This window comes from Rana temporaria, chromosome 10 (genome assembly GCF_905171775.1).
Source record: "Rana temporaria chromosome 10, aRanTem1.1, whole genome shotgun sequence".
In the NCBI taxonomy this organism is placed as follows: domain Eukaryota; kingdom Metazoa; phylum Chordata; class Amphibia; order Anura; family Ranidae; genus Rana; species Rana temporaria.
This window is the reverse complement of record NC_053498.1, coordinates 131,179,252-131,194,507: the sequence shown is the minus strand read 5'-3', so window position 1 is coordinate 131,194,507 and position 15,256 is coordinate 131,179,252. Positions and strand designations below refer to the sequence as shown.

At 43.9% G+C, this 15,256-nt stretch overlaps 1 protein-coding gene across 2 annotated transcripts in view; it reads right to left on the bottom strand.

The window, feature by feature from the left end:
* The window catches only part of CCDC30 (coiled-coil domain containing 30), a 99,915-nt gene that overhangs the window by 53,274 nt on the left and 31,385 nt on the right, over positions 1 to 15,256 (bottom strand). For both annotated transcript variants that reach the window (XM_040326277.1, XM_040326278.1), the window contains 3 exons: positions 15,028 to 15,143; positions 14,250 to 14,320; positions 9,518 to 9,710 (listed from right to left, as the gene is read on the bottom strand). In XM_040326277.1, coding sequence (XP_040182211.1) covers positions 9,518 to 9,710; positions 14,250 to 14,320; positions 15,028 to 15,143 — 380 coding nt within the window. The remainder of the gene's footprint in view (positions 1 to 9,517; positions 9,711 to 14,249; positions 14,321 to 15,027; positions 15,144 to 15,256) is intronic.

Sequence of the window (15,256 nt, the reverse complement as noted above, 5' to 3'; positions counted from 1 at the left end):
TACGGTGCAATTCTCAGATCGGACTGGAGTGCGGAATTATGGCCGCAGCAGTGGCAGGATGAGGGGTTGTGTCGCAACCTGACTCTCCTTGAGCTTTTTCCCATCGTTGTGGCGGTTGAACTTTGGGGGGACAAGCTCAGGGATAGGAAGGTATGTTTTTGGACTGACAATAGCAGTGTGGTTCATTGTATTAACGGTCTGTCTTCCTCCTCCCTTCCGGTCCTGGCCCTCCTCCGTCACCTGGTTCTCAGGTGTCTAGAGTATAATATATGGTTCAGATCTCGTCATGTTCCCGGTGTTGACAATGTGACCGCTGATTTATTGTCTCGTTTCCGTTTCCAGGAGTTCCGCACGCTGTGCCCGGGGGCGGCTCAGGAGGGCCTGCCTTGCCCGCAGTTCCTTTGGACCCTGGCGTTATGAACCTTATGCCGCTCATCGCATCTTCGGTGACTCCGGCCACCTGGTCCAATCACGGTAAGGCGTGGAAGGCCTGGTTGGGGGTGGCAGGTAATAGGGACATAGCCTCTGGTAAGAGCGTTCGTTTTCAAGTCACAGTCGACTACCTATTGGGTTTGGAGCGTTCTGGTTGTTCCGCCGCGGTGGCGCGTCGCCGACTGGGGGGTGTTGGATTTCACTTGAAGTTACACGGCTGGCAGGATTGTACAAAACATTTTGGCATCTCACAGGCGATGAGGGGTTGGCGGAAGGTACACGCGAAAAAAAGACAATAGGCGTCCGGTTTCCTTTGCCTTGTTAGATTCTTTAGTTAGGGTTACGGGGGGCGTTTGTTCCTCTCCTTACGAGGGGCTTCTTTTTTCCACGGCCTTTTGCCTGGCTTTTTTCGGTGCGTTACGGGTGAGCGAATTGGTACCCACCTCGGCCAGCGGGGCCGGGGGCCTTTTCAGGGAGGATGTTTTACTGACCAACGGGGTGGTCCAGGTCAGGATTAGGAAGTCCAAGACGGATCAGTTGGGCGAGGGTTGTTGGCTGCGCCTTGGGGCGGTGGGGGGTACCCTTTGTCCGGTCGCCATGGTGATGGAGTACCTGAAGGTGAGTCCTATTGGGGAGAAGTTTTTAGTACACGCCTCCGGGGCCCCCCTTACACGGTACCAATTCGGTTCAGTATTTAAAGAGTTGTCTAGCGGCTGCGGGGGCTTCGGCTGGTGATTTTGGCACGCATTCCTTTAGGATCGGTGCGGCTACTGAAGCGGCCAGGGCGGGGCTGTCGGTGGGCGACATTCAGAGAATTGGTAGGTGGAAATCGGGTTGCTATGCGGGCTACGTTCGCCCAGAATTGTTGCTCTAATATTTCCCCCCCCCCCTTTTTAGGTCCTCGTGCTCCGGTGGTGCACATTGTGGAGCACTCCTACATTCATCGGGCCGCGCAGAGGGCTATCTGCCGGCCGGGCGGTAGATCATTGGGATTTCCGGTGGAGGTGCATTGGAGAGGTATTGGGGGTCTCCCTTGGTCCCGGATCCTCATGGAAGTTTTCCAGATTGCCGGTGTATCTCGGACGCCGGTGGTGTTAGTGGTTCATGCTGGTGGGAACGACATACGTTCCCTGCGAGTCCCGGAAATAATCGTACTTATGCGAATGGATCTGGAGAGAATGGTTTGTCTTTTTTCCGAAATGATCATTGTTTGGTCGGAAATTGTTCCTCGGGTCACATGGCAGGAGGACAGGGACGCGGTGGGCATAGAGAGGGCGCGCAGGACCATAAATTCCCGTATGTCCCGTTATGTTAGGGCCAGGTCCGGGGTGGTAGTCCGGCACAGACAGTTGGAAGGAGATAATAGGCGGCTTATGAGCCAAGATGGCGTTCACCTCAACGACATTGGGATGGATATATTCTTATCTGGCCTTCAGGATGGCATTGAGCAGGCCCTGTATATTCTGGGTGGGGGTCGGAGCTCAGTTTGAGGGGGACCGAGCTCCTCCTGTGGCGGTACAGGAGAATAAAGCCATGGAAAGGAGAGGTGGAAGGCTATTATGCCCGTCGGCTTAGGCCGGCGGCTGGCTGTTGCTTCCCCCTGGTGAGCAACCTTTGAAAGGTTGATTAAGGTTAACAAGTTCATGTTGTAATTTTAACAAAATAAAGCTGTGGCCGACCCCTTCGTCCATTCAAGAATAAGTCGTTGTCAGTGTCTTTATTGTAGGTTACAATAAGGGGGCGAGACGAACAAATGGTTACGGTAAGGGGTTGTTCAATTAGTCTGGTTGACACCGGGCCAATTAGGCCTAGGTGTCACTGACTAAATGAGGGGGGGACGACAGGGTTAAGTGAGCCTCATCCCCCTCCCTTTCTTTACTATAGGGGACGTCCCATAGGTTGGCAAGGGACCAATAGTTTTTTGGTTGGGGGGTAGGCCTAGGTGGGACAGAGGGTCTAAAAGGAGGGGTGAGACCCCTCCCCACTTCCTCTTACCTGGACAGCGCCAGCGGAGAAAGCTTCCCGCCCTCCCGCCCCTATTTTCTGGAGTACCAGGTTTTAAAAAAAAAAGGAAAAAACAAAAAGATGGATACAGCAAACAAAGGCTGGCTTATTTCGATATAATTATGTTTCACTGGTGTTATGTCGTTGGCCTGACAGGCCCTGGTTTATTTGCTTTGTTATGTATGAGTGTTTCTATTGCTTATTTAAGTCACAGCTGGCGGTACAGGAGAATAAAGCCATGGAAAGGAGAGGTGGAAGGCTATTATGCCCGTCGGCTTAGGCCGGCGGCTGGCTGTTGCTTCCCCCTGGTGAGCAACCTTTGAAAGGTTGATTAAGGTTAACAAGTTCATGTTGTAATTTTAACAAAATAAAGCTGTGGCCGACCCCTTCGTCCATTCAAGAATAAGTCGTTGTCAGTGTCTTTATTGTAGGTTACAATAAGGGGGGGTGAGACGAACAAATGGTTACGGTAAGGGGTTGTTCAATTAGTCAGATATTTAGGGGGGGGGGGGGGGGGGAATTTACCTTTACAACTTCTTCAAGTGTAAACGATTTATTTCAGTCTGCGGCAGAAGGTCAGAAGGTAATAAATCTGCATTGCAAAGACTGAGAAGTAAGTGCTTCTTATTGCACAGAGGGGATCTGTGACTGGTAGAAGATCCTGTGGTCTGACTTCAGTCCTATACCAGACATTTACCAGTTTAGGTTTTATTTAAAGTGGAGGTTCACCCAAAAAATAAATGTTTAACATTACATTCAGCCGAGTTGTCCTAATGACAATCGGCTGTTTTTTTTTTCCCCCCGTACATACCTTATTTTTACCGCCGCTTCCACGTATGTCTTCTGCGGGACTGGGCGTTCCTATCTGATTGACAGGCTTCCGACCGTCGCATACTACGCGTCACGAGTTGCCGAAAGCCGAACGTCCGTGCGCAGGCGCCGTATAGAGCCGCACCGACGTTCGGCTTCTTTAGGCAACTCGTGCCGCGTTGCTTGCGACGGTCGGAAGCCTGTCAATCAGATAAGAACGCCCAGTCCCGCAGAAGACATACCCGGAAGCGGCGGTGAAATACGGTATGTAGGGGGAAAAAAAAAACAGCCGATTGTCGTTAGGACAACTCGGCTGAATGTAATGTTAAAAATTTATTTTTGAGTGAACTTCCGCTTTAACATTCCCCTTCCCTCCCTTCCCTAGTCCAAACTTCATAGCAGCTGCAAGGGTTGCTATTGTTATGTCACCGATCACCAACGTAGCCGTAACCATGTGTGATAGGGGCCCCCATCTAATAACCGTTAAAGGAAACCTGTCCTGAAAGAATTCTGAAGGCTTCTATTGCTGACCTCTCCTGGAATTTCTAGTTGCCTGCCTATCATGCTCATCCATCATCTTCAGCACTTTGAGTTACTGACCTGGAACAAGTATAAAAATAAGGAATCGGCATTCATTTACAGCAGGCATGTTTTAGGTCTGTGACTCCAGGACCAGAAGCATTGTTGCCAAAACCCAGCCAAGTAAGGGCGAGGCATTCTACTCCTTCCCTAAAACAATGGCGCCAAACAATAGATCATATTTACCGCATGGATGAGCTTACTCATGAATCCCACAATTCAGGCTCTACTTTCCGTAAAATATGGGCCTGTTGGTTCACTTTCAAATAGAGGTTGTTCCTATGTTTAACCAATGTTATTTTGCGATTCTCAGGCTTCATTTCCATGGACGTTTTTACAGCCACTTTTCTGAGCTTTTTTTGCAGCTTAACCACTTGCTTACTGGGCACATATACCCCCCTCCTGCCCAGGTGAAATTTCAGCTTCCGGCACTGCGTCGCTTTAACTGACAATTGCGCGGTCGTGCGACGTGGCTCCCAAACAAAATTGACGTCCTTTTTTCCCCACAAGTAGAGCTTTCTTTTGGTGGTATTTGATCACCTGTGCGGTTTTTATTTTTTGCGCTTTAAACAAAAAAGAGCAACAATTTTGATATAATAAAATATCAATAAATAAATGGCCCAATTTAAAAAAAAAAATTCTCAGTCTAGGCCGATACGTATTCTACATATTTTTGGTAAAAAAAAAAAAAAAAAATCGCAATAATCGACTGGTTTGCACAAAAGTTATAGCGCCTACAAAATAGGGGACAGAATTGTTTTTCTTTTATTATTATTTTTTTACTAGTAATGGCGGCGATCTGCGATTTTTATTGGGATGGCGACATTATGGCGGACACATCGGACACATTTTTGCCGCCATTCACATTTATACTGCTATCAGTGCTATAAATATGCACCAATTACTGTATAAATGTGACTGGCATTGAAGGGGTTAACACTAGGGGGTGAGGAAGGGGTTAAATATGTTCCCTGTATAGTGTTCTAACTGTAGGTGGAGGGGGGTGACTGGGGGAGGTGAGCTGTAGATGGCTGAGCCGTTTTTAAGCTGCAAAAAAAACCCAGGACCAGTGCGTTCTGAAGCTCCAGCCTTAGAGCTGTAAAAACGCAAGACGTTAAAAAAACGCTCAAAAACGCTACCGCAGCATTTTTAAACTCCAGCTCAAAAAAAAAAAACATGGACAGGCGTTTTTAAGCTGTAAAAAAGGCTAAAAAAAGTGGCTGTAAAAACGTCCATGGAAATATATTGTTTGTAAATGTATTTGTTACTTTATCGTGCTCCTCGACATTCATAGGATGGTTTCTACCATCTGATTTGTAAATTTAACATTCTAATTCAATCTTTTTTTTTTGCTAGAAAATTACTCAGAACCCCCAAATATATATATATTTTTAGCAGACACCCTAGGAAATAAAGTGGTGGTCATTGCAACTTTTTATCTCGCACAGGATTTGCGCTATAATTTTTCAAACGCCTTTTAAAAAAAAAAAAAAAAAAAAAGAAAGGGTTCCATGACTTAAAAAAAAACCCCAGTAAAATTAGCCCAATTTTTTTGTATAATGTGAAAGATGATGTTACGCCGAGTAAATAGATACCCAACTTGTCACGCTTTAAAATTGCGCACACTCATGGAATGGCGCCAAACTTCGTTACATAAAAATCTCCATAGGCGACGCTTTACTTTTTTTTTTACAGGTTACCAGTTCAGAGTTAGAGGAGCTCTAGTGCTAGAATTATTGCTTTCGCTCTAACGCACGCGGCGATACCTCACATGTGTGGTTTAAACGGCGTTTACATATGTGGGCAGGACTTGCGTGCGCCTTCGCTTCCGAGCGTGTACAGGGGCGATTTAAATTTTTTTTATTATTTTACTTAATTTTTTATTTTTACGTCATGTACACAGGATCGGATATCTGATGGAATCGAATCCGATGGATTTTTTCGTTGGATATCCGATGAAGATGACTTTCATCAGTCTTGCCTACACAACATCAGTCAAAAATACGACCGTGTCCCAACGCGGTGACGTAAAACACTATGACGTGCTGAGAAAAATAAAGTTCAATGCTTCCGAGCATGCGTCGACTTGATTCTGAGCATGCATGGATTTTTGACTGATGGAGTTCCACACAGACGATCGTTTTTTTCTATCGTTTTTTTTATCCATAGAAAAAATTTAAAACATGTTCTATTTTTTTTCACCGATGGAAAACAAACCGATGCGGCCCACACACGTCTATCGGTCCGTTTTCATCAGACAAACCAATCGTGTGTACAGGGCTTAACACTTTATCACTTTTATCCCATCTGGTCACCGAAATCTCCATCCTCCTAATCCGGCGGCGGCTGATTCATTCTCCGGGCCTCCGATGGCACGGGAGAGCCCGGAGAAGCACCGGATGGTGACGGGAGGGGCCCACCACCTATAAGAACGATTAAGCTGCGGAACCATGCTATGATCATTCTTATGGTGCGCAGAATCGCCACCTGAAAAGGATAACTGAATGATGCCTGTAGCTGCACCCATCATTCAGATATCCCCCCCTAAAGTACAGGACGTCATATGACGTCCTACGATAGGGAAGTGGTTAAAGCGAGTTGCACCCAAAAAGTGGAAGTTTCACTTTAAGCGCTCCTTACCCTCTGTTGAACAGCAACATGGTTTAATATCTCATTGCTGGAATTTCACTTCCTGGTTGAAACAGGTAGATGGTCCCATGTTGGAATGTAACCAATTGCACATCAAAGCGTTGTAAAACATAAGCTTGGCTCAAGCCCACCTGGTGTGATTACAGGCTTCAAAGAGAACAAGGGCTAGCTAAACTGAAGATGTCCCAGGGCACAGACATGATACATGGACAATGCTGCCCCTAGAGGCCAAAACAGCAGGATGGACAGAAATGGAATATATTAAAGGGACTACCTCTTGGCAATATCTTATTGGACAGGAGGCAAGTGGGTGTGGTTACAAGTGGGTGTGAATGAATGTGTAAAAAGTACACACAGAAGAGATATCGTCCCGTTTGGCTTTTGGCCTGCTTCTGTGAGCCTCATGGCTTTTTTGCCATCCTGAGTCCAGCTGACGAAACAATATCTCAAGGAAAGCATTGTGATAAATATCTTTGATGTCCTGCTGTTATGCTTTATGTTAGTGTTTGATGTTAGCAGTTCCCTATTTTCTTGAGAAATAAATAAGATAATGTTTTACTAAGCAGTGTGTTTATATTATTGTGCTTATCAGGGTCTTAATAGACTAGCTAATTATAAGTATAGACAAATTATTACATATATGCAATAAATAGAGGGAATCCGTAACCACCTTCGGAATAGTTATTTATTGTAACAATTACTTCACCCTCTTACATGCCACATTTTGCATGTCATTTTTTTTGAGGCAGTGGGTACCTAGTTTGGGCAGGTTCCTGTTCCCACTTCCGCCGGGCCGCCTAGGTGGCTCGAGCGGAGGTTCTCCTCTCCCATCTTCTGGGACACGTCACAGGTCCCAGAAGATTGCCCGGCCATTGAGGAGGAGCAGCACAACTTGTGCATGTGCAGTTCGTTTCTGGGTCTGCTCTGCCAAAATGTATGCCATTTGTCCCCACCACAGTCAGTTTTTTCTTAAAGCTGAACTCTAGGCACAAAAACTCTCATTTAAATATATTCCTCTCTAGCCACACGGGGATAAATACCCTTTGTGTGCAATATGCCTCTGTAAACCCAGATGTTACTGTAATAGTAGTAGTGACAGCCTCGCTTTTACACACACATAGCTGATGCAGACAGCAGGCCCCACCCACTACAGTCTCCCTGCAGGAAAATACAGGAGGGGGCGGAAACGAGACCAGTTTCCCTGCACAAGGGAAGAGAGCAGCAGTGAGCGGTCTTTATTACAGGAAGATCCTGCACAGAGGGAAAGTCTCACACTGGATTGCTGCACAGATCTAGAAGGAATATACAAAGCACACCAAGGTTCAAGGAAAAACCCACATAAATGGATTTAGAAAAAAATTGTGGAGTTAAGCTTTAACCACTTCCCGCCCAAGGACGTCATGGAATTTCAGTGGGGATATCTGAATGATGCCTGCAGCTACAGGCATCATTCAGATATCACTAGTTTCAGCCAGCGATTCAGTGCACCATAAGAACGATCATAGAGGCAGTTCTGCCGCTTGATCATTCTTATAGGTGACGGGAGGGGGACGTCCCCCCTCCCGCCGCCATCCGGTGCTTCTCTGGGCTCTCCCATGCCATCGGGCACCCAGAGAAACGATCGGCCGGCGCCGGATGGGAAGCATAGAGCTTTCTGGTCTCGTCTCTATGACCGTCGGAGGCCTAGGCGTGACGTTATGACGTCAAGCCCAGGTACCCGGAAGTAAATAAAGCCGCAATAGCAGCTGACAGCATGAGATCTGTGAATTTTTTTGCACAATCTCATGCTTTCCAGCCCGGAGGAGAGATGTGGGGTCTTATTGACCCTGCATCTCTCCATAAAGAGGACCTGTCACTATATATATATTCCTATCACAAGGGATGTTTACATCCCTTGTAATAGGACTAAAAGTGATAAAAAAAAAAAAGTGCAAAAATAAGTAAAATAAAAAAATGTAAATAAAAAATAAATAAAAATTCTTTAAAAACGCCCCTGTCCCCGGTAGCTCGCACCCAGAAGCGAACACACACGCAAGTCCCGCCCACATATGTAAACGCTGTTCAAACAACACATGTGAGGTATCGCCACGTGCGTTAGAGTGCCAGCAACAATTCTAGACCTCCTCTGTAACTCTAAACTGGTAACCTGTAAAATAATAATAATAATAATAATAATAATATTTTTTCAAATATGGAAGTGGTTAAAATAACCCTAATAAATGTATCTGTATATCTTTTAGATATACAAACCTTGCAGACAGTTTCCTAGGTGGTGGGAGGTAAACCCTGGACCCTAGGGCTACATGGCAAACTACTTAGCCGCTGTACTTCCTATTATCAAATAGCTAAAGTTGGCAGGTTACAGAAGCTTGATGTTGTGTTGTAGAACTTCCCGAGAACAAGACAACTAAAAGATGTTGAATATCTGCCACACCTACTGATGGTGATGTAATTGTACATTGGGGCCAGAGCTTTTTCCAGCTCAAACACACCACTTCCTGCCTGATTATGCGATGCAACTCGGATGTGGTTTACATATTCTATGGGACCAGAATTGTGCTGGAATTGCACCAAAGTAGCACAGGACCCTTTTCCAATATCATGCTGTGGTGCATCAATATCATTGATGTGAACAAGCACTATTGAAAAAAATGTGATTTCCATTGTCATGCGATTCTGTGTGACTCAAGTCGCATTTGGAAATCGCACTAGTGTGAACCAGGCCTTAAAGCGCTAGAATCTGTATGTACTACCCTGGAGTCGGGGGGCAGCTGCCCATTCTGCCCTCACTTCACTGCCACTGCACCTTGCACAGAGAACTCACGATTTTCAATAGCATGTGTTAGGGGTGTCTAAAGTCAGAACCTCACTGCCTGCTCACTGTTTTATCTAGGAATTTGGAGTGGGGGGGGGGTAGAGCCCATCTTTCTGTAACATGCACCAAAACTTCATGTGTATGTGGCCCTTGTAAGACCAGACTGTGTGAAGACAGCAAACAACCTTGTTTCCATCGGTAGGACACAACATCCAAAACATTACGTACAGTTCTCTGGAGCCCTGCTATTTCCGATTCCAAGTAGTCCACTTGTTCTTTTGTTCGGTTCTGAGACTCTCCCAGAATGGATTCCAGCTCCTCATTGCGTTCCACTATATCGTCATACTCTGCCTGCAGCTTCTTCAGTTTGTGGAGGAGCTGTTTATTGCGACATTCCTTTTCTTCAACCTCAAGTCTACATCTATTAAAAAAGAGAAAAATAATCACGTAGCTGATCCTTCACCTTTAACCAAATAAAAAAATATCTAAAAAATATATAGCATAGGGGATATTTTTCATACTTTTTATCCTGTATGGTTTTTTTTTTTTTGTATATCGAGTTGTTTTCTATTTTTGTAACAAAATTATTTTTTGATTTTCCTGTCTGTCTTGCCTCTAAAGTCTGACCATTGATTACCTTTTTTGAGTAATGTCCTGTAACGGAATGACCCGTGATACCCAGAGACTTTTGAAGGATGCGGGGTACTCCTGTGCCAGCTTCACTAATGACTCTTGGGTCTAGGGTCATCCTATGTCCAATAGGGGCATAGGATGACTGAGAAATGATATCATGAATTACATGAGATGGGACAGTAATAATTCATGTATTGCAGGATATCTTGAAATATTACAAGTTGTTAATTCTGTCCACAACAGGTCAATAAGAGAGTGTCTCCTTCAATGTGGAACATAGACTGTTGAGGTGCTAATTAAGTCTGCTACTGTTAAGATGTTAATCACCTCCAGCTACCTGGCTGTAGTGATGAAAGCTTGCTGTGATTGCATTCTATTGTCCATTGTGTTAATTAAGCCTGGCTCCTAAGATATTTCATGGTGCTATGCTAACTAACCCTGTATTGTGTGAAAGTTCTAATGATGATAATATGTGATGAGAATTAACACAATCTAAAAGGTCAGATGTCTGACTTATGTTCACTAAAGGAATGTGTATTGTGTATCAGGTGAGAATAGCTTGTCGCGGAGTCAGAACGTCTGGGTAATGATTATTAATTAGTTCATGTCGATTATCTGAATGACATTATCTAAAGGAATGTGTATTAAAGTTCCTTGTGTCATGTTGTGGGTGGAGTTGAGTCATTGTCTATATTTGGTTGCTAACTGTATAAAAAGAGCCGAGTTTACCATTAAAGTATTCATTCGTTTGGAACCAGAGAAAAGAGCTTGTGTCTCGTTATTCTGGGAAAATCCATATGGATCGTGTCTGCTGGATTGTGGAGTGTCGGATAAGCTGTCTTGGGTTGGTGGCATGGAATATCGTAAACGGTGTTAACCCCTGACCGTTACATGTCCCTTTTTCCCGTCTTCACCTTTAACCACTTGCCTCCTCAGGGCAACCACTTGCACTGATGAGCAGCACTAATGGGCACCGATTGTGTCACTAATGGGCAGTGCTGGGGCTGTATTGTAATCAGTGGGCGCGCGAGAGCGGCGGTTCTGGGGCACCGTCAGATCACGTTGTCCCAGAACTAGCGTGTATCCCGCCCCTCTTCATTTTACTATACAGCGGTCAGGGAAGTGGTTAAAGCTTTTTTTACCCCAACACTTCCTAGTCCTGAAATGTGCCTGCTGTACCATGTACTTGTATGAGAAGGTATCCTGTTCTCTTTGTATAGCTTTCGGTGTGTGAAATCCCTGCTGTTCCTGCTAGTCCCCTTTCTTTCCCGTAAAAAAATAAATAAAAAAAAATGGTCAGTTCTTTAGCTATGCTGGGAACTCAGTATGCTCTCCTCCAATGATCAGACTTGTCCTGCCCCCCCGCTGCACAGCCATTTACTGGGAAGCTCAGTGTGCTTCTGCTTCTCCTCCCCTAGCACTTATGCAGCTGAAAAGAGAGGTATTTATGTTTGTTTTACATCTATACAAAAAATGTTTTGCATTTCATTTAGATTTAAAACTGAATGGGTTGTTTTACAAGGTGATCGTTTATAATCACTTTAATGCTTAATTAGGGGAGCAAGGGTCCACAGAGACACTGTACAAATCCATAAGCAAAAATGGCCAGAATACCAAGATCTTTTTAGAGATTTTAATAGAAAAACATGCAGTAAAACCATCATCTACTGCATGTTTTGCCATTGAGATCTGTTAAAAAAAAAAAAAAAACATTTTTTTGGGGGGTTTGCTGGCCATTTTTGCTTATGTTTTTTACTACTGTATTTGTCCCTGTAGAGGAGATTACTCATCACTTTCTGTCCACGAGATAATAGAAAGTGATCAGAAATTTTCCTCAAAGTGTATGTCAGAGCAAAATCTAAAAAAAAAATCTAAAAAAAAAAAAAAAAAAAAAACACACACACACACACACACACACCACAACATTTAGTACATCTCTGGAATACATACACATTTCCCCAGGTTTTATAAATCGCCGCTTTAATCAACACTTTGGTTCTGGCCACAACATTGTCAATGACTGTTGTACTTTTAACTAAACCTATAGGAATGAAGGGGCTGCCATTACCGACCTGCTTCTAATAATGCCAGTTCCTGGCTAGCTTTGGCACTTTCTCAGTTACTGACCCAGAACAAAAATACAGATTAGAAAAGCAGTGTAAAGTGAGAAAGTATTGAAGTCATTGGAAACAGCATGACAGCCAGGCAATAAGAAATTTCAGAAGGAAAGATCAGCAATGGCAGTCTATTTTCTTTTCACAGCAAGTCACAAAGAAAAGTGCATTTGTTCAAAGATAATTGGAAGAGAATATAAGCTGGCTCCTGACCCGAGATTAGCTTCATAGAAAGGACAGTACTCTTAAGCCTCGTACACACGATCCGATTTTCCGACGGGAATTGTGTGATTGGAAGGGTTTTGTCACAAAATCAGACCGTTTGTACGCTCCATCGGACAATTGTTGTCGGATTTTCCGACAATAAACGACGGATAGCATGCTTTCAAATTTTCCGACAACAAATGTGTACACACGGTCGGATAATCAGACATCACACAAGTCCGTGAAAAACCATGTCGTTTCGTATTTGTTGGCTGACAAAGTTTTGCCGTCTGTATGCAGAACAAGTTCACGGCCAACGCCTTTCGGACAAAATTCCATGGCTTTGTCCGATGAAAATCCAATCGTGTGTACAAGGCTTTAGTGATGATAGATCTGTTTCATGGCATCTAAATTCACAGGTCAGGTGGTTGAAATAACAGCTTCCATTTGTCATCTGTCACACAGGTTTATTGATTTGTGATGAAGTTCTTTTTCAAGGTCAGCCTTGCCAAAAAATTATATTTTCATAGGGTGATACGTTCCCTCAAAATTATTGGCTTTAAGCAAAGGCTATGTACTTTTTTTATAAGTTGTTCCTTTTTCTGGTGGTGAAACGGCAAGGTTTTGGACAAAATTTGGTGACTCAAAAAACAACATGAATCATGGGGATTTAACGCAAACCTTTGGAATCAACAAAGCTAAACTGCATCCCTAAGAAGGAGATTTCTTGATATTTCCCTCAGGAAATGGTGTGGGGAGATTTCTGAATATTTCCCTGAATAGGTGTGGGGAGATCTTGGGATATTTCCCTCATGAATAGGTGTGGGGAGATCTTGGGATTTATCTTCAGGAATAGGTGTAGGGAGATCTTGGGATATTTCCCTCATGAATAGGTGTGGGGAGATCATGGGATTTATCTTCAGGAATAGGTGTGGGGAATTAATGGTGTATTTCCCTCATGAATAGGTGTGGGGAGATCTTGGGATATTTCCTCCAGGAATAGGTGTGGGGAGATCTTGGGATATTTCCCTCATGAATAGGTGTGGGGAGATCATGGGATATTTCTCTCAGGAATAGGTGTGGGGAGATCTTGGGGTATTTCTCTCAGGATTTGGTGAGGGGAGATCTTGGGGTATTTCCCTCAGGCATTGGTTTGGGGAGATCTTGGGATATTTCCTCTCGTGAATAGGTGTGGGGAGATCTTGGGATATTTCTCTCAGGTATTGGTGTGGGGAGATCTTGGGATATTTCTATCAGGTATTGGTGTGGTGAGATTTCTGAATATTTCCCTGAATAGGTGTGGGGAGATCTTGGGATATTTCCTCCAGGAATAGGTGTGGGGAGATCTTGGGATATTTCCTCCAGGAATAGGTGTGGGGAGATCTTGGGATATTTCCCTCATGAATAGGTGTGGGGAGATCTTGGGATATTTCTCTCAGGATTTGGTGTGTGAAGATCTTGAGATATTTCCTTCAGGATTTGGTGTGGGGAGATCTTGGGATATTTCTCTTAGCATATGGCGTGGGGAGATCTTGGGATATTTCCTTCAGGAAAAGGTGTGGGGAGATCATGGGATATTTTCTTCAGGAATAGGTGTGGGGAGATCATGGGATATTTCTCTCATGAATAGGTGTGGGGAGATCATGGGATATCTCCCTCATGAATAGGTGTGGGGAGATCATGGGATATCTCCCTCATGAATAGGTGTGGGGAGATCATGGGATATTTCCCTCATGAATAGGTGTGGGGAGATCTTGGGATATTTCCTTCAGGAATAGGTTTGGGGAGATCTTGGGATATTTCCTTCAGGAATAGGTTTGGGGAGATCATGGGATATTTCTCTCATGAATAGGCTTAGGGAGATCTTGGGATATTTCCTTCAGGAATAGGTTTGGGGAGATCTTGGGATATTTCCTTCAGGATTTGGTGAGGGGAGATTATGGGATATTTCTCTCAGGCATTGGTTTGGGGAGATCTCTAGATATTTTCCTCAGAGTCAAAATAATTACTTTTTATGAAGTTCTTCACTGTCCTGCAGGTTCAAACGTGTAGACATGGAGTCACCATCATTCTTTTCACTCTGTAGAAAAATTATCCATTATGATAAATTATTATTTTACTTTCAAAATTATAGATGAAACCACAAAAAAAAAAAAAAAAATTTCCTAAGTTTCCAGTGCTTCGGCTATAATAATGCAATGAAAGAATATGTATAGAAAAACATTGTTGTTCAATAGCAACCTATGAGATAACCCATTATTTCTAACACTGGCCATACATGGATCGAAATTCCTTCAGTTCAGCAGGGACCGGACAAATTTCAATCCATGTATGGGCACTGTGATTTTAGAGATCTCCGTCTACCGAATTACTTCTGAACAATTACTCTGTCTGGTTTTCCCCACTTGATCAGTGCCAAAGGCTATAGCCAGCATTGCTGATCAGTGTATCCGGATGGCAGGGAAGTTTCCCTACTGTCCGTATACAAATGCTCAATGGGGAGATGGGGGAACCTAGTCAATTTTCTTTTCATTCAACCCGCTGGTTGAGCAAAAAAAAAAAAAAACACACCCCAAAAAGACTCATCTATGGGCTGATTAAGGCAAGTTATAAAAACACAAGGGAGAAGCTGACTGGCTGCTATGAGTTTAGATCTTTCAAACTGGACAACAACTAAACTGACCAGAATATAGAAGGCAGCTAGAAAAGTCTGAGCAAGGGGAGTGCATGTGGCCCTTCAATTATTGACCATTGTGTGCTTAGACCCCCAGTACCCCAAATCCCTACCTGTTCTATGTGCTTCTTCCATTCAGAATCCAGTGCTCTGACTCGTTGGCGTAAGGCAAGAATCTCCTTATCTAATCGAAGGTTATGTTCTTTGGCTTTTTGCAAATCGGCAGAATCTGTATACATAGAGATCATGTACAGTATACATTTAATTCAGGTTAAAAGTTATCAAAACAGATTCCAATATATGGAGCATGGCAACGTTACATTTTACCATTAGGGGTTGTAT